Source organism: Paramormyrops kingsleyae, chromosome 25, assembly GCF_048594095.1.
Source record: "Paramormyrops kingsleyae isolate MSU_618 chromosome 25, PKINGS_0.4, whole genome shotgun sequence".
NCBI classification, from domain to species: Eukaryota; Metazoa; Chordata; class Actinopteri; order Osteoglossiformes; family Mormyridae; genus Paramormyrops; species Paramormyrops kingsleyae.
Genome location: NC_132821.1, coordinates 6,090,943 through 6,107,335, shown reverse-complemented (window position 1 = coordinate 6,107,335; position 16,393 = coordinate 6,090,943). Strand labels below are relative to the sequence as shown.

The 16,393-nt window shown below is 40.4% G+C and overlaps 1 protein-coding gene and 5 non-coding genes across 7 annotated transcripts; 5 read left to right on the top strand and 1 right to left on the bottom strand.

The window, feature by feature from the left end:
- Window positions 1–4,475: 4,475 nt before the first annotated feature.
- trnat-ugu (transfer RNA threonine (anticodon UGU)) lies at window positions 4,476–4,549 on the top strand. Its single transcript has one exon. It is a non-coding gene; the product is annotated as a tRNA-Thr (tRNA).
- A 3,483-nt stretch (window positions 4,550–8,032) lies between these two features.
- On the top strand, window positions 8,033–8,106 carry trnat-ugu (transfer RNA threonine (anticodon UGU)). Its single transcript has one exon. It is a non-coding gene; the product is annotated as a tRNA-Thr (tRNA).
- Window positions 8,107–8,517: 411 nt separating this feature from the next.
- trnat-agu (transfer RNA threonine (anticodon AGU)) lies at window positions 8,518–8,591 on the top strand. Its single transcript has one exon. It is a non-coding gene; the product is annotated as a tRNA-Thr (tRNA).
- A 500-nt stretch (window positions 8,592–9,091) lies between these two features.
- On the top strand, window positions 9,092–9,165 carry trnat-ugu (transfer RNA threonine (anticodon UGU)). Its single transcript has one exon. It is a non-coding gene; the product is annotated as a tRNA-Thr (tRNA).
- A 752-nt stretch (window positions 9,166–9,917) lies between these two features.
- On the top strand, window positions 9,918–9,991 carry trnat-ugu (transfer RNA threonine (anticodon UGU)). The gene has a single exon. It is a non-coding gene; the product is annotated as a tRNA-Thr (tRNA).
- A 973-nt stretch (window positions 9,992–10,964) lies between these two features.
- On the bottom strand, window positions 10,965–15,000 carry LOC140582919 (uncharacterized). Of its 2 annotated transcripts, none has more exons than XM_072707419.1 (4): window positions 14,360–15,000; window positions 13,745–13,912; window positions 13,178–13,273; window positions 10,965–12,006 (listed from the first exon to the last, which is right to left on the bottom strand). In XM_072707419.1, the coding sequence occupies exons 1-4, from the start codon at window positions 14,963–14,965 to the stop codon at window positions 11,689–11,691; spliced, it is 1,188 nt and encodes a 395-aa protein (XP_072563520.1). In that variant the 5' UTR covers window positions 14,966–15,000; the 3' UTR covers window positions 10,965–11,688. The 2 variants fall into 2 exon arrangements, with proteins under 2 accessions (XP_072563520.1, XP_072563521.1); XM_072707420.1 differs by having other exon boundaries at window positions 10,965–11,957.
- Window positions 15,001–16,393: the final 1,393 nt, after the last annotated feature.

Here is a 16,393-nt window from a genome sequence, read left to right as displayed (position 1 = left end):
TCCCACAGACAAAAACATTCCTACATCATAATCAGTTCCATCAATGCAGACCTTTGATGTGCTGTAAATAACATTGCTTGCTGTTATTTGTTCAATGTATGTCTTGGCGACATTTGGAAGCATTGATACCAGTACAGAAGAGACATTTGATGTCTGCTGGTGAGGTTTGAAGAATCCTGAGGCACTGAGATGGTATGCTACCATGTATTGATGCCTGTCTGCAAGTGTTTTTAACACATTTTTAAAGTTTTGTGTGTCGTGCACAACTCTCTTGAAAAAACGATGTTTACCCTCAAACCTCATTGTCCACAAGTGCACAAGGGGCCCAAAACGGCGTACAAGATCAGGATAGTGTTCAACGTAGTGATGCTTAGGACGGAGTTTGAAATCTGGAAAGGCTTCTTTCAGCATCTCTTTATGATCCTGTATCGTGGACTGTAAATACTGGATGGACTCCTCTGTGAATTCTGAGCACAGCGATAACTCTACTACCTCTTTTAAGTCCATTAGCACAGTCCATGCTTCATCCTCTTCAGGAACTGCATTCCCAATAATTAAAGGGAGCAGTCTAAGCAATGTGGCATTTTCATGGCCATTAACACCAATGCTTTTCTTTACAGCAAAAGTCTGTGGTATTTTATGAGGTTTTTCAAGCTTGTCTGTGTGCTGGTATGGAAACGATAGAATTCTCTCGTTCAAATATTCAAGGGTGAAGTATTTGCGACGGATCATCTCTCCGATACACAGGGCGAGCTCTACAGGCACAATGCCCTCAAAAAGATCGTGGAGGGCATCAGGTGGAAAGCCAGTGACAGTATGAAAATGCTCTAGATGCTGGCTCAGGACACAATCTGCCTGAACACCATTCTGACTCTGACTTTCCCCATGCATTACAGCATGCACATCACTATTATGGCTGTCTTTTGTCCTAAAACTGAACTCGCCACTTGCAATGTCATGAGTCTGAAGTTGAGCTTGTGTTGCCATGCAGAATCTGCAAAAATATTCTGCTCTAAAAGACTTTGAAAAACCTGCCAAATCATGGGCTGCAAGATTGTCAGACACCACACACATGACTGTTCCTTGAACTACCTTACCAATAGACTCTATGAAGACCCCATCTTGTTCATGGGTACGGAGGTCTCTCAACAAAGGACCAAGTGCTTTTTCATAGCCAAATGTCTGCATATCAGCCACTTTACATAAAGCTGCAAGCTGAATCACATGAAGGGCTGATCGGTATTTACTGGGAAGATCAGCAAGCGTCCAATATACTGAACATATTTTGTGTATTTTGCGTGATGTGCCAAGTGGATTGGCTATTTCCAAATCATCAATGTACAAAATTAGTGTTACTTTTAACTCATCTGAAGACAAGAATGTGTTCTCTTTGAAGTACAAACCATCTTGGTGGCTTACATAATGACCGTTTTGTGCCACTTTTGTTTCTTTAATTTTGTCCAAAATATCTGTATGATTGAAGATTTTTTGTATCATCTCAAGAATGGGAACATGCACTGCTGTGTGTCCTGGCTGTAGCAGATACTGTACAGGCTTTACCACAGGGTAATTATTTTCGATGAAGGTTTTCCTTTTCTTGGTTGAAGATAACTGCTTCCCCTTAGCTGTGGCACTGACTATAACATTACTGTCCATAACAGTACTGACAACCTCATTTAGAAGTGTTTCACTGACAGTGATGTCATGACTCTGTAAGACCTCTCTAATGTCATGTTTGAGTATCGGTTGTGACAAGGAAAATATCTGAGTCAAATGTTCCACTATTTCCTGAGATGCCATGTCAGATACATGACGAATAGATTGCATCTTTAGGAATAATGATGCCAAGTTATGGTTCAACTGGGCTCTTTAAGTGTCTGTGTCACACTGACTGTTTACCTCATTAAGATCAAATGTGTCCGCAGACCCTGCACTGTGACTTTCAGCAGGTTCCCCAAGACTTTCTGCTGCAACTACAACTGGGGCACTATCATTGTCTGCCAATACAACACTTTCACCAAAGTCTGAATCACCACTATGTTTTCTACTTTTGTGTGCATTAAACGCTGAGTAGCTATTTGTTCTGTAATTACAGTTCTTGAATGGGCATGCTACCATCTCATGACTTCGTAAATGACTTCTCAAATGACCAAATAGAATTTCCTCAGAAAAGGGCTGCTTCAAGTTACACAAAGGACATGTAAAAAAAACACATGCTCTTTCAGTTGGATCTACTCTACATGTATCATTATGAGATCTTGACAGATGAGCTTTCATTGCTTCAAATGATGGAAAAGTACAAATACAACTGTCATAGAGACATGGCAGGGGGGACACTCTTGAATATTGGCTATGCAGTACAGTATAGTGCCAAAATAATTGTCCCTGGGTATTTGATGTTGCAGAACACAACTTGCACTTCCACTCCATTGGGCCAACTTCAGCTAATAGTGTTAATAACACTATTTCATATAATACATCCTACCTGACCTGTTAAAATTATTTCGAGATGATCTCACAACCACACACTTGAGCCTACGAAGAAATACAAACACAGGTCTGGTTAGCATCATGATAACACACTGACATTATGTTATTTAGCATTGTTCGTTTCATGCTAGCACACACATACACACAGCTCGACAATGTAAAATATAGACTGTGTAACGCGGACACTTATTGAAATAAGTATACTCACAGTACTCACATGCATTACCGGCGAAAAGCGATAACAACAACCAGCAGAAACTGGGAAGCAAGGAAAGTTATTCTTCTGGTCCCCGCCAGAAAGTTCAGACTCGTGGACCTAACCGTCAGTGTCCCGGGCAAACATGCATTATGGGAAATGTAGTTCATACAGGAAACCCGCTGATAACATTTCACCGTTGTATGATTGTAAGACGTATTTGTCACCAGTGTTGGGGAAAGTTAATTTTAAATGTAATATATTACAATAGAGTAACTCCCCCCAAAAAGTAACTAATTGCATTACTTAGTTACTTTTTATGGAAAGTAATGCGTTATATTAATTTTGAGTTACTTTTGCGTTACTTATTTCTTACCTGGCTAAAGCTTTATCTTGTTCAGGCCTTAGACGTGTTTTTTTTTACTAAGAAATTCAGCATTCAACAACAGCCTTTATAACCCTCACCTTAATTTTCTTTTAAAAACACATACGGTAATTAAATATTTTTTTAAGCAAATTAATTAAAATAAAAAAGTAACTCGCGCTACTGTTTTAAAAAAAGTAACTCAAATATTAATGTGTAAATTTCTAAAGTAATACGTTATATTACTCGTTACTTAAGAAAAGTAATATTATTACGTAACGCACGTTACTTTTACGCGTTACCCCCAACACTGTTTGTCACATTCAACAACTTCTAAAGTTACAATTACTTGGATTTGTAAACTACTTACAAAAAAATTCACTGTGCACATTGGACAAATGTATTCCCAGTTCCAAATTTAAGACTATTTATCGAAATTCAATAATAAAATAAAAACCTTAGCGTTACTTACCAAATCAGGGCTGATGCTAAGACGGCGCTTAAGAAAACGAGGGCAATAACACTAATGGAAAAAAAAACTGAGGTGGTAGTGGTGGTGGTTTGAAGTGGGGGGATAAAAGTGCGCACTGCAAACAAACAAAAACAAATTAAACTGTGTTCCACATCCACATGGGCTGGCCAAGACTTCTCCGCATCAAGGTAAAATCAAGATGGCTGACTCAGCTTTCCTGAAGGAGAGATAAGACCCACCCACCAGAACGTCATGACGTCGATAACGTTATGACACTACTGTGTGGTTTCTAAACTTTTTGAGTGTTCCACACAAATTAGCTATAAAATATGGAGCCCTATTCAATTAAAGTTGGTCAACTGCATAATGACATTTAACTGTTATGACCCTATTAGTTATGAGCTAGTATGACTGTTTGGGATTACAGTGTGGGTTCAAATCCCAGCAGTGCCTTGAGTTTCACTGTAGGGAATGAGATGCTGTGAGGTTTCTGCATTTTTTCCACTGAAGGCAGTCATTGTGGGAAGAAGCTGTCAGAAGCAAATCATTTGCTCCAGGTGAGGCTTTAGTTCAGAATCTCCGCATGGCTCAACCAGTCACTGCCATGTGCATAGCAGACGCTGACTGATTACAGTACAGGAGTCTATGACTCAAGGCGTGTGAGTACACTATGTCAGTGTTTTCTCGAAAAATGTTGTCCACACAATAGTCTTGGGCCCATACCTTACTTTCCTTAAGTAGTAGATCACTGAAATCTGGCTGAAATTTCAGCAGATTCTCATTATCTCAATTGCCACCATCACGATCCACTGAGTGAAGAAGCAGGGGAGTCTTGACTGACTGACATAATGAAGAGTGTACAATCGGCTTGAATCTAAAAATTTTATGCTGTCAGGCTACTAGTTGTAGTACTTGGACAATCCCTGAAGTAAGAGGTGTAATTCTTACCAGGAGGTGCTGTGGCTTAGATGGTTAAAGCACCTGTCTTGTAAACAGGAGATCCTGGGTCCGAATCCCAGCAGCACCTTGTTAATGCTGATGAATCTTTTGCCAAGAATAACCTTCATGTCTGCTGGAGGCATGGTAAGTGTAGACCTTGTATGTTAAGAGCAAAAGTGTCAGCTAGGCACTCGCACAACGTGTCTTTGCTCCTGCCATGGAGGCATTACAATAGTTCTGCTCGAGAATATAGTTCAATACTGAAGAGTTTGCTAGAAGCCACACAGCTACCTTCTTCGTTGGGCAGTGAACATGACAGAGGTGAACAGCAGTGGCCTGGAGAAGGATAGTTATGGAGAAGAAAGAATTTGAAGCATTTGTGTAGAGGAAGTGTTGACCAATTTCAACGGTTGGCAAGGATCATAGCCACGATCATGTAATTGTGAAATACGTAACTAACAGACAAGGGTAGTGGTGGTCCTACTTTTTCCTGTCTCTTGGTGCTGTGGCTTAGTTGGTTATAGTGCCTGTCTAGTAGGGGTGGTACGGTTCACAAAACCCACGGTTCGGTTTGTATCACGGTTTTAGGGTCACGGTTTTCGGTTCTGTACGGTTCTTGTTATTTTTTCTTTTAATCTTTAACACTCCAGAAATGTACTTCAGCATATGATATATAGCTTAATTATCCACAATTTACGATACAGTATTAAAAAAGCTATATCATGTAATCATGCATAAACTGAATTTGACTTGACTTAAAGCACATTATTAAAATTATTAAACATTATTAATCCCAGAACAGTAATACAATAAAAGTCTTGCCTTAACATAAATGCTAAAAGAATAGATCGCTTTAATCGCTATTACAGTTGGGTATGGGCATGCGGTCTTATTTAGAAAACATGCAAAAAGAGACGCATATAATGTTTAATCATTCGTTTTGTATTTGTCCGGTCCACGGGGTTAATTTAATTGGGGATCCTTAAAATGATAAATCACCTATCTTGATTAAGCCTGATTCGGTTCGTTATATATATAAATATATATATATATATAACGTGAAAAAAATTGGTATTCATTATATTGAATGTTCTTGAGTAATCGATAAAATCCAGTTTCTGTGTATGTACAAGACATCAATCTGTAATAGTTCAAAATATGTCCAGTTGATATGTCTAGTATGATCATCTGGCAATAGCCTGTAGGTCTACTGCAATAAACAGAATTTTTAGGAACATGGCAAATGTTCACATTGCAGCATGGAAGCAGGCTCACTGTTACAACGCTGACCGGGGAAGCAGAGGCGAGGAGACCTAGGATCGGGGGAATGCGGGGTTTAATGAGCAAAAGGAACACAGACGAGCGGTAAAGCAGAATTGCAATATAATGACCGGACTGGAGAAAGAAACGGAAACGCGGACTAAATACAATGGAGTAATGACAAATTTGACAACAATCAGGAACAGCTGGTAAACACGGGGAATCCACACAGGGTTAACGAGGGGGCGTGGCACACGGAAAGAGCGGACGATCGAGGCATGACACTCACTGGAGTGCTTTGTCACAGATAACTTAATTTTCTTTAACAAAGTGCCTAACCGCACATTAAATAAAGTCACACAACAAAGGCGCACAACAGTGTTCAGATGTTGTGCTATCGGTTGGCTGAAATTTAAACGTTTTCTTCAGAGACGGTGGTAACGCCGAAAACACGAGCTAAACGCAGCAAACGAAAGGCTACCGGAAATTACTTAGCTGGCTGAACTTTTACCGGAACTACGTCACAACGCTCTGTGCATATAGCCTATTCTTTCGCGCGAAAGGGAAACACACTGACGTCACATACGGGGCACGAGGCTACATTGCGCATGTCATGAACCGCCGAACCGTGCGACGCATGCATGCTCCGAACCGAGACAAGCGAACCGAACGGTTCGGTTTTTTTTCATGAACCGTGCCATCCCTACTGTCTAGTAAACAGGAGATCCTGGGTTCAAATCCCAGCAGTGCCTTGAATTTCACTGTAGGAAATGAAATGCTGCGAGCTTCTTGCCTTTTTTCCACTGAAGGCCGTCATTGTGGGAAGAAACTGTCAGAAGCAAATCATTTGCTCCAGGTGAGGCTTTAATTCAGAATCTCCGCATGGCCCAACCAGACGCTACCACGTGCATAGCAGACACTGACTGATTACAGTACAGGAGTCTATGACTCAAGGCGTGTGAGTACACTATGTCAATGTTTTCTCGAAAAATGTTGTCCACACAATAGTCTTGGGCCCATACCTTACTTTCCTTAAGTAGTAGATCACTGAAATCTGGCTGAAATTTCAGCAGATTCTCATTATCTCAATTGCCACCATCACGATCCACTGAGTGAAGAAGCAGGGGAGTCTTGACTGACTGACATAATGAAGAGTGTACAATCGGCTTGAATCTAAAAATTGCATGCTGTCAGGCTACTAGTTGTAGTACTTGGACAATCCCTGAAGTAAGAGGTGCAATTCTTACCTTGAGGTGCTGTGGCTTAGTTGCTTAAAGCACCTGTCTTGTAAACAGGAGATCCTGAGTCTGAATCCCAGCAGCACCTTGTTAATGCTGATGAATCTTTTGCCAAGAATAACCTTCATGTCTGCTGGAGGCATGGTAAGTGTAGACCTTGTATGTTAAGAGCAAAAGTGTCAGCTAGGCACTCGCACAACGTGTCTTTGCTCCTGCCATGGAGGCATTACAATAGTTCTGCTCGAGAATATAGTTCAATACTGAAGAATTTGCTTGAAGCCACACAGCTACCTTCTTCGTTGGGCAGTGAACATGACAGAGGTGAACAGCAGTGGCCTGGAGAAGGATAGTTATGGAGAAGAAAGAATTTGAAGCATTTGTGTAGAGGAAGTGTTGACCAATTTCAACGGTTGGCAAGGATCATAGCCACGATCATGTAATTGTGAAATACGTAACTAACAGACAAGGGTAGTGGTGGTCCTACTTTTTCCTGTCTCTTGGTGCTGTGGCTTAGTTGGCTATAGTGCCTGTCTAGTAAACAAGAGATCCTGGGTTCAAATCCCAGCAGTGCCTTGAATTTCACTGTAGGAAATGAAATGCTGCGAGCTTCTTGCCTTTTTTCCACTGAAGGCCGTCATTGTGGGAAGAAACTGTCAGAAGCAAATCATTTGCTCCAGGTGAGGCTTGAGTTCAGAATCTCAGCATGGCCCAACCTGACGCTGCCATGTGCATAGCACACGCTGACTGATTACAGTACAGAAGCCTCTGACTCAAGGTGTGTGAGTACACTATGTCAGTGTTTTCTCGAAAAACGTTGTCCACAGAAAAATCTTGGGCCCATACCTTACTTTCCTTAAGTAGTAGACCACTGAGATCTGGTTGAAGTTTCAGCAGATTCTCATTATGTCAATTGCCACCATTACGATCTACTAATTGAAGAAGCAGGGGAGTCTTGACTGACTCAAATAATGAAGAGTGTACAATTGGCTTGCTTCTTAACATATTCTGCTGTCAGGCTACTAACTTTAGTAGTTTGATAATCCCTGAAATGTGAGTTGGAACTGTTAATAGTGGGTGCTGTGGCTTAGTGGTTTAAAGCGCCTGTCTTGTAAACAGGAGATCCTGGGTCCAAATCCCAGCAACACCTTGTTAATGTTGATGAATCTTTTGCCAAGAACAACCGTCATGTCTGCTGGAGGCATGGTAAGTGTAGACCTTGTATGTTAAGAGCAAAAGTGTCAGCTAGGCACTCGCGCAACATGTCTTTGCTCACGCCATGGAGGCATTACAATAGTGCTGCTCGAGAAAATAGTTCAATACTGAAGTGTTTGCTAGAAGCCACACAGCTACCTTCTTCGTTGGGCAGTGAACATGACAGAGGTGAACAGCAGTGGCCAGGAGAAGGATAGTTATGGAGAAGAAAGAATTTGAAGCATTTGTGTGGAGGAAGTGTTGACCAATTTCAACGGCTGGCAAGGATCATAGCCACGGTCTTGGAGTTGTAAAATACATAACTGACAGACAAGGGCAGTGGTGGTCCTACTTTTTCCTGTCTCTTGGCACTGTGGCTTAGTTGGTTAAAGTGCCTGTCTAGTAAACAGGAGATCCTGGGTTCAAATCCCAGCAGTGCCTTGAGTTTCACTGTAGGGAATGAGATGCTGTGAGGTTTCTGCATTTTTTCCACTGAAGGCAGTCATTGTGGGAAGAAGCTGTCAGAAGCAAATCATTTGCTCCAGGTGAGGCCTTAGTTCAGAATCTCCGCATGGCCCAACCAGACGCTCCCATGTGCATAGCAGACGCTGACTGATTACAGTACAGCAGTCTATGACTCAAGGCGTGTGAGTACACTATGTCAGTGTTTTCTCGAAAAATGTTGTCCACTCAATAGTCTTGGGCCCATACCTTACTTTCCTTAAGTAGTAGTTCTCTGAAATCTGGCTGAAGTTTCTGCAGATTCTCATTATCTCAATTGCCACCATCACGATCCACTGAGTGAAGCAGCAGGGGAGTCTTGAATGACTGACATAATGAAGAGTGGACAATCGGCTTGAATCTAAAAATTTTATGCTGTCAGGCTACTAGTTGTAGTACTTGGACAATCCCTGAAGTAAGAGGTGCAATTCTTACCAGGGGGTGCTGTGGCTTAGTGGTTTAAAGTGCCTGTCTTGTAAACAGGAGATCCTGGGTCCGAATCCCAGCAGCACCTTGTTAATGCTGATGAATCTTTTGCCAAGAACAACCGTCATGTCTGCTGGAGGCATGGTAAGTGTAGACCTTGTATGTTAAGAGCAAAAGTGTCAGCTAGGCACTCGCACAACGTGTCTTTGCTCCTGCCATGGAGGTATTACAATAGTTCTGCTCGAGAAAGTAGTTCAATACTGATGACTTTGCTAGAAGCCACACAGCTACCTTCTTCGTTGGGCAGTGAACATGACAGAGGTGAACAGCAGTGGCCTGGAGAAGGATAGTTATGGAGAAGAATGAATTTGAAGCAGTTGTGTAGAGGAAGTGTTGAGCAATTTCAACGGTTGGCAAGGATCATAGCCACGATCATGTAATTGTGAAATACGTAACTGACAGACAAGGGTAGTGGTGGTCCTACTTTTTCCTGTCTCTTAGTGCTGTGGCTTAGTTGGTTATAGTGCCTGTCTAGTATACAGGAGATCCTGTGTTCAAATCCCAGCAGTGCCTTGAATTTCACTGTATGAAATGCTGTGAGCTTCTTGCCTTTTTTCCACTGACGGCCGTCATTGTGGGAAGAAACTGTCAGAAGCAAATCATTTGCTCCAGGTGAGGCTTGAGTTCAGAATCTCAGCATGGCCCAACCAGACGCTGGTTTGAATATTGAACATAATGAAGAGTGTGCAATCGGCTTGAATCTAAAAATTTTATGCTGTCAGGCTACTAGTTGTAGGACTTGGACAATCCCTGAAGTAAGAGGTGCGTTTCTTACCAGGGGATGCTGTGGCTTAGTTGGTTAAAGCGCCTGTCTTGTAAACAGGAGATCCTGGGTCCAAATCCCAGCAGCATCTTGTTAATGCTGATGAATCTTTTGCCAAGAATTACCTTCATGTCTGCTGGAGGCATGGTAAGTGTAGACCTTGTATGTTAAGAGCAAAAGTGTCAGCTAGGCACTCGCACAACATGTCTTTGCTCACGCCATGGAGGCATTACAATAGTGCTGCTCGAGAAAATAGTTCAATACTGAAGTGTTTGCTAGAAGCCACACAGCTACCTTCTTCATTGGGCAGTGAACATGACAGAGGTGAACAGCAGTGGCCTGGAGAAAGAAAGTTATGGAGAAGAAAGAATTTGAAGCGGTTGTGTAGAGGACGTGTTGACCAATTTCAACGGCTGGCAAGGATCATAGCCACGGTCTTGGAGTTGTAAAATACGTAACTGACAGACAAGGGCAGTGGTGGTCCTTCTTTTTCCTGTCTCTTGGCACTGTGGCTTAGTTGGTTAAAGTGCCTGTCTAGTAAACAGGAGATCCTGCACTGTAAAGCCTAATAAGTTCACAGAACTCAAAAATTATTTTGTAACAGATTACACAAAAATATTTTAGTGATGTTTTTAAATGTTTTAAGTTTACGTAAAATAAAACTTATACTTAGAGTTGCCTTAAATTATCTCAATGTTATCTTATAAATATTGATATTCCTCAACTTATAATTGGGGAGTAATTCACTAAAAATTTTCAATATTTTTCAACTCATATAATGTGGAAAATACACTTAAAATTTTCAACATTTTTCAACTCATAATGTGGAAAATACACTTAAAAGTTTCAATATTTTTCAACTCATATAATGTGGAAAATACACTAAAAATTTTCAATATTTTTTAACTCATAATGTGGAAAATACACTTAAAAGTTTCAATATTTTTCAACTCAAAATGTGGGAAATGCACTAAAAATAATTTCTAAAGTGAAATACTGATGTTGGCCCACTACACAATTATAATCAGCTAATAATGTTAGAAAACATGAAAGTGACACCACAGTGACAATTTAACTTTTTTTATTCAACACAATGTGCTTTTTAAAAGGCACAAATTAAAGAAGCTCAGTCAAAACAAAGTGCTTGTCAAAGTAAATCAAAAGGAAAAGGAAATGACTCCATAAAAACTAAATCTGTTTTAAAGTACATTGTGTTAATAGTTCCATATTCTGGTAATGTTCATTGCTAGAGAGTGTACAGTAGATTCAGTATTTTGGGTCTCCATCTCACATTATGATAAAAACTCACAAAGTATTCATGATAAAATTCAATAAGATTCTAAGTATAATCCATCCTCAACAGCAATGACAACTATTAGAATGTGGAGCCATTTAAACACTGTTTAAAAACGTTTTAGCACTCACTCTTCCTTGAAAAACACAAATAACATTCAAATAAAGTACTGGTTTCTACTGTGCTGTACTTCAACTGGCAACATCAAGGCAGTGCATCATGGTAGGCATTAGGCAACAGAACATTAAACATGTATAGTGCATGAATTGAACAGTCGTTTCCCACGTTATTCAGTACAAAAAACTTTAGCGTTATTCAGTACAAAAAACTTTTTCAATGTTGTGAAATGTATCTATTAATGTATTAAATCTGAGGTAGAACAGGCAAACATTGTCACATCTTAAATCTGAGGTAGAAGAGGCAAATAATTACATTTGTAAACAAAAAAAAACTTCCTCAATACTCAGTTCAACAAATAATCCATTCTGAATGATTCACTCACTGAACAAATAATTCTTCAGCGTCAGTAGACGCCCTTTCAGTGGTTTGTTGTCCTCAAGACACACCACAACTTTTTGGATAAATGTGAATGTAAGTTCAAGATTCTTTGGGTACTGTAGGTCTAGTGCATAGATGTACCCAAAGAGCAGGAGAAATGAGTCAGCCAGATTTGTGGGACCACTCACAAGCACTTCATCCTCCACGACAATACAGATGCTCTCAGGGCTGAAGAGGGATGCATCAGTAGTGTCACCCGTGATGACTGTCAGGAGAGCCAACGGAGTGTCAGTGAGGTCTGGACCATCTGCTGACTATAAAACACAAATGATACAATAATGAATTCAGCCCCTCAAGGATACAAATCATGCTAATGATATCTAGACATTACTGTCACTTAGCACTTAGACTGCAACTAAGCTACATGTTTTAACTATTTTCTGTACATATGCTTATATCTTATGTTAGTTTCACACCCATCGGTTAGCACTTTTTGAGTAGTGGAATGCTTTATACTTACCTTTTCATAATTTCTACCTGTCAGTTTGTAGAATAACAACTCAAGTGAACTTCATAAACAGGTCCTGGGGGGTATTCCAAAAGGAGGTTCAACAAACTCTGAGCCTAACCCTGAACTCTGAGTTGACTTACCCTGTGAAGTGAAACTGAGTTTTCAGTTCCAGAACAGCTGATCTGAGTTAGGTAAGTCGACTCGGAGTATGTTAACCCTGAGTTGAGCCTGTGCCTGACGACTAGTAAAAAGCCATCATAAATGGAGCTCCAATACTGTGATTCACCGTGGCAACAGGGGAGAAAACAGGAAGCAGACATTTTCTGGCTGCGGCCATAATAAAAATCGCTGACAGAGTTTTAGATGCCGCCGTCTTTTCAGTTTGAATGAAACATCATTTTCTTTTATATTAGCCTTTGAGGAGGTGGTTGAATGTTGTTTAGTGTTTTATTTCATTTAAATTTAGGCTATTTTATTTAATTTAAATTGGCTGAAAATGAAATAAAAACATTCTCACATTGGCTCCTCACTTTGGTTTTTATTTTACATATTAAACAAAGTAAATGTTTATTCAGTAGATATTTTAACTTGTAGTAGCTTTTACCACCAACACATGCTGTGTAACACACATCTGTGTCCTAACATCCTGCTGAGTAGATGAACATAAAGTGCTGCTCACCTCCACCACGTCCGACAGAGGGCTCTGAACTGAAAACTCAAGAGTTTCACTTCACAGGGTAAGTCAACTCAGAGTACAGGGTTAGGCTCAGAGTTTGTTGAACCTACTTTCTGGAATAGCCCTCTAGAATGGTTAACTCAGAGTTTCCCTTATCTCAGGATTCACTCTGAGTTTTCACCTAACCTGCTTTCTGGAATACCCCACTTGTTCTCCTAGAGTTCTTTGAGTGATGTCATATGTTTAAGTTGACTGGATAGCTAGGCAAAGGGATCGATAGTGAGGCCAGTACACTTACGTTACAGGTCCTGAAGAACTTGGAGGCATCTTCACGCAGGTACACAGGAAGTGCACGAAGGACGAGGGCCCGTCTCATATTTACATCACGTTGTTCCTAGATGGACAAAATATATCCATTACAATAGTAATTACACAAATGCAGAGCAAACACTTAAAAAAAATCTAAGTGTTAAATAGCTCCATATTCTGATGGTGGTCATTGCTACAGATGGTAGATACAGTATTCTGGGTCACCATTTCTTCAGTAAAACATTTTTCAAATGAATCAGTTTCTATTGTAAATACTTAAATAACTCACAAAGGAAAAAACTCAAAATTGTAAATCCAATTTTTACGAAAACAGTAGTTATTTGGACTTCTTCAAATTGAAGCTGTTCAAGTATCTTTTTAAGGTACCTCTTTCTGATAGAATACATCTTGTCAAGACGTTTATCTCTGATGAGAGACAATGTTCCTTGACAACCTCGGGGCACAGTCGAGGTAATTCACACTATGGCTTCTTACAGTTGTCTGCAAACAATCTATTAATAATCTGTTTCTGAATAATGCAAAGTTAAAAATTCACCTGAGGGTCATAAATCCTCATGAGCTTGGCTAGCTCCTCCGCTATCTTGCCAGTCTTGGTGGCCTTGTCTCTGAACAAGGTGATGAGTTTAGGCATGTGTCTGTCCAGCTCCTTGTAGAATTGACTGCGCAGGTTAACGTTGTTGATTCGGTGGAACTCTGCGAACACCTGTACATAGACAGAATTACACAGAAATGTACAAAGATGAATTAGGAACAGAAATGTGAATGTATTTTGAGAGGTTTTCAGTTGGCAGGTAGCAAAACCAAGGGCAATTCTATTATGGATGAATCAGAACCAAGGTCAAAATAGAAAGTTAATTGTCATTCTTTAATTTAAAACAGGCTGTATAATGTTATCTAAAGGAAATCTAATAATAAAACTGTATATTTTGTTTAGGGTGAATGGCAAAAATGTCACAGCGTGATGTGTTGTCAACTTTTACATTTGCCATTTGCTTTTTGGTGAATTTTTTGAAAATTTAGATTTTTAAACAGTCATTGAAATATTGGAAAAATCAATCACGTTCAAAGTGGGCATGCTTAAGAGTCATGTTGATTAATTGCTCTCAACAGGGAGAACAGTAAAATAATAAAATATTTTTTATTTTTTTACCTGTGACTCCATAAGTAGGGCTGGCCATCTGACCATGACATCTTTCACCTGTGGAGCTACAACAGCTCCAACGATTTCTTGGCGACGAAGAGCATAGGATATGTTCATGAGCTTGCCTATGACTAATTGGTTTCTCTCAGTCTTTTCGACTTCATGTATGATTTCTTCTCTCATTGTTTCCAGAGTGGCTGGGGTTTGATCCTTCGGTAGGTTGATGATGTAGTTGACCTCAGCTTTTCGAGCTTTCTTTATATTTTGATGGGGGTGATCATTGTCGGGGTTGTTTCGGCTCCGCCTCCCTGTGTTGATGGCTACTTCTGCAACCCCAGCTTTGGCCAGATTGTTACGGTAAGACGCAAACTTGTACCCTATGTGACGTTTCCATCCCAACTCCCCGTCTTCACCAGCTGTCATTCTGAGACATGGATGAGCTGTAATCAAAGCTTTAGCAGCCATTGCCAATTCCTTTTCATGTGGGTATGGTTTAAAATTGTAGATCGTTTCTGCCATTTTTTTAAGGATTTCACTCTTATGTGACCTCTTTAACTTCAGCAATTTTCCTGATTCTTCATAAACACGATTTCCTTCTTCTAGAATATGCTCCATTTCATAACCAAAACCAGGAACAACAAAGTGATCAGGCCAACTCTTCTGCGGCTGTAACGCATTAGGGAGTATGTCTGTGTCAGAAGATGCGGTAGATGAGGTGCGGTAGCCTTCAGGTCTGATGACTCTCAATGTGCCCTTCTCTGGTAACTCCTTGATGTCCACAAGAAGACAAAGATCACCATCAAAGTCCGGATCCTCATAGTGCAGGCTAAAGTCCTCATCCAATCTCGGCTTGAACCTCTCTTGCATTATTTCTTTCAGCTCCTTCACTGACTTTGGTCGCTCAAGTAGAGTAAGTTTCAGGGCGGTGTCTCGTGCAACATACACACGCAGCACATGTTTCTGGGCAGCAGCCATCTTTTGGTTCCTAAAAGACAGAAACACATTAATTTTCATGGAGAGTAAAGGTGACACACACAACATTTACATGACCACATACCAACTGGTCCACACAGCTCCAAGAGAATGTTAGTCATCTGTTTACCTCCTTCAACAAATCTTCATTTTAATAATATGAAACAATTGGGTGTCAAGAGCAATCTTCCATCTATGTTGTAAGCACAGAGAGGTGTTTTGTCATTTAGCTCTGATAGGGTGTGAACAGTCAGATTGTTTGGGAAAAGTTCGTAAGATCTCAGGTGTTCAATGTAGTGTGATGTGTGCTCTTGGCAAAGAAAGACAACTGTACTGTTAACCAGGAGAACCTGTTGAATTCTACAGTAATTAGGCAGTCCTCCCTCTTGTCCCACAGACAAAAACATTCCTACATCATAATCAGTTCCATCAATGCAGACCTTTGATGTGCTGTAAATAACATTGCTTGCTGTTATTTGTTCAATGTATGTCTTGGCGACATTTGGAAGCATTGATACCAGTACAGAAGAGACATTTGATGTCTGCTGGTGAGGTTTGAAGAATCCTGAGGCACTGAGATGGTATGCTACCATGTATTGATGCCTGTCTGCAAGTGTTTTTAACACATTTTTAAAGTTTTGTGTGTCGTGCACAACTCTCTTGAAAAAACGATGTTTACCCTCAAACCTCATTGTCCACAAGTGCACAAGGGGCCCAAAACGGCGTACAAGATCAGGATAGTGTTCAACGTAGTGATGCTTAGGACGGAGTTTGAAATCTGGAAAGGCTTCTTTCAGCATCTCTTTATGATCCTGTATCGTGGACTGTAAATACTGGATGGACTCCTCTGTGAATTCTGAGCACAGCGATAACTCTACTACCTCTTTTAAGTCCATTAGCACAGTCCATGCTTCATCCTCTTCAGGAACTGCATTCCCAATAATTAAAGGGAGCAGTCTAAGCAATGTGGCATTTTCATGGCCATTAACACCAATGCTTTTCTTTACAGCAAAAGTCTGTGGTATTTTATGAGGTTTTTCAAGCTTGGAAACGATAGAATTCTCTCGTTCA

Coding starts and splice junctions, on each gene's coding strand:
- LOC140582919 (XM_072707419.1), bottom strand. CDS start 14,965: ATGGAGCATATTCTAGAAGAAGGAAATCGTGTTTATGAAGAATCAGGA. Junction 13,913..14,359: donor CCCTACTTATGGAGTCACAG/GTAAAAAAATAA, acceptor GTCTATGTACAG/GTGTTCGCAGAGTTCCACCG. Junction 13,274..13,744: donor TGAGGATTTATGACCCTCAG/GTGAATTTTTAA, acceptor TTGTCCATCTAG/GAACAACGTGATGTAAATAT.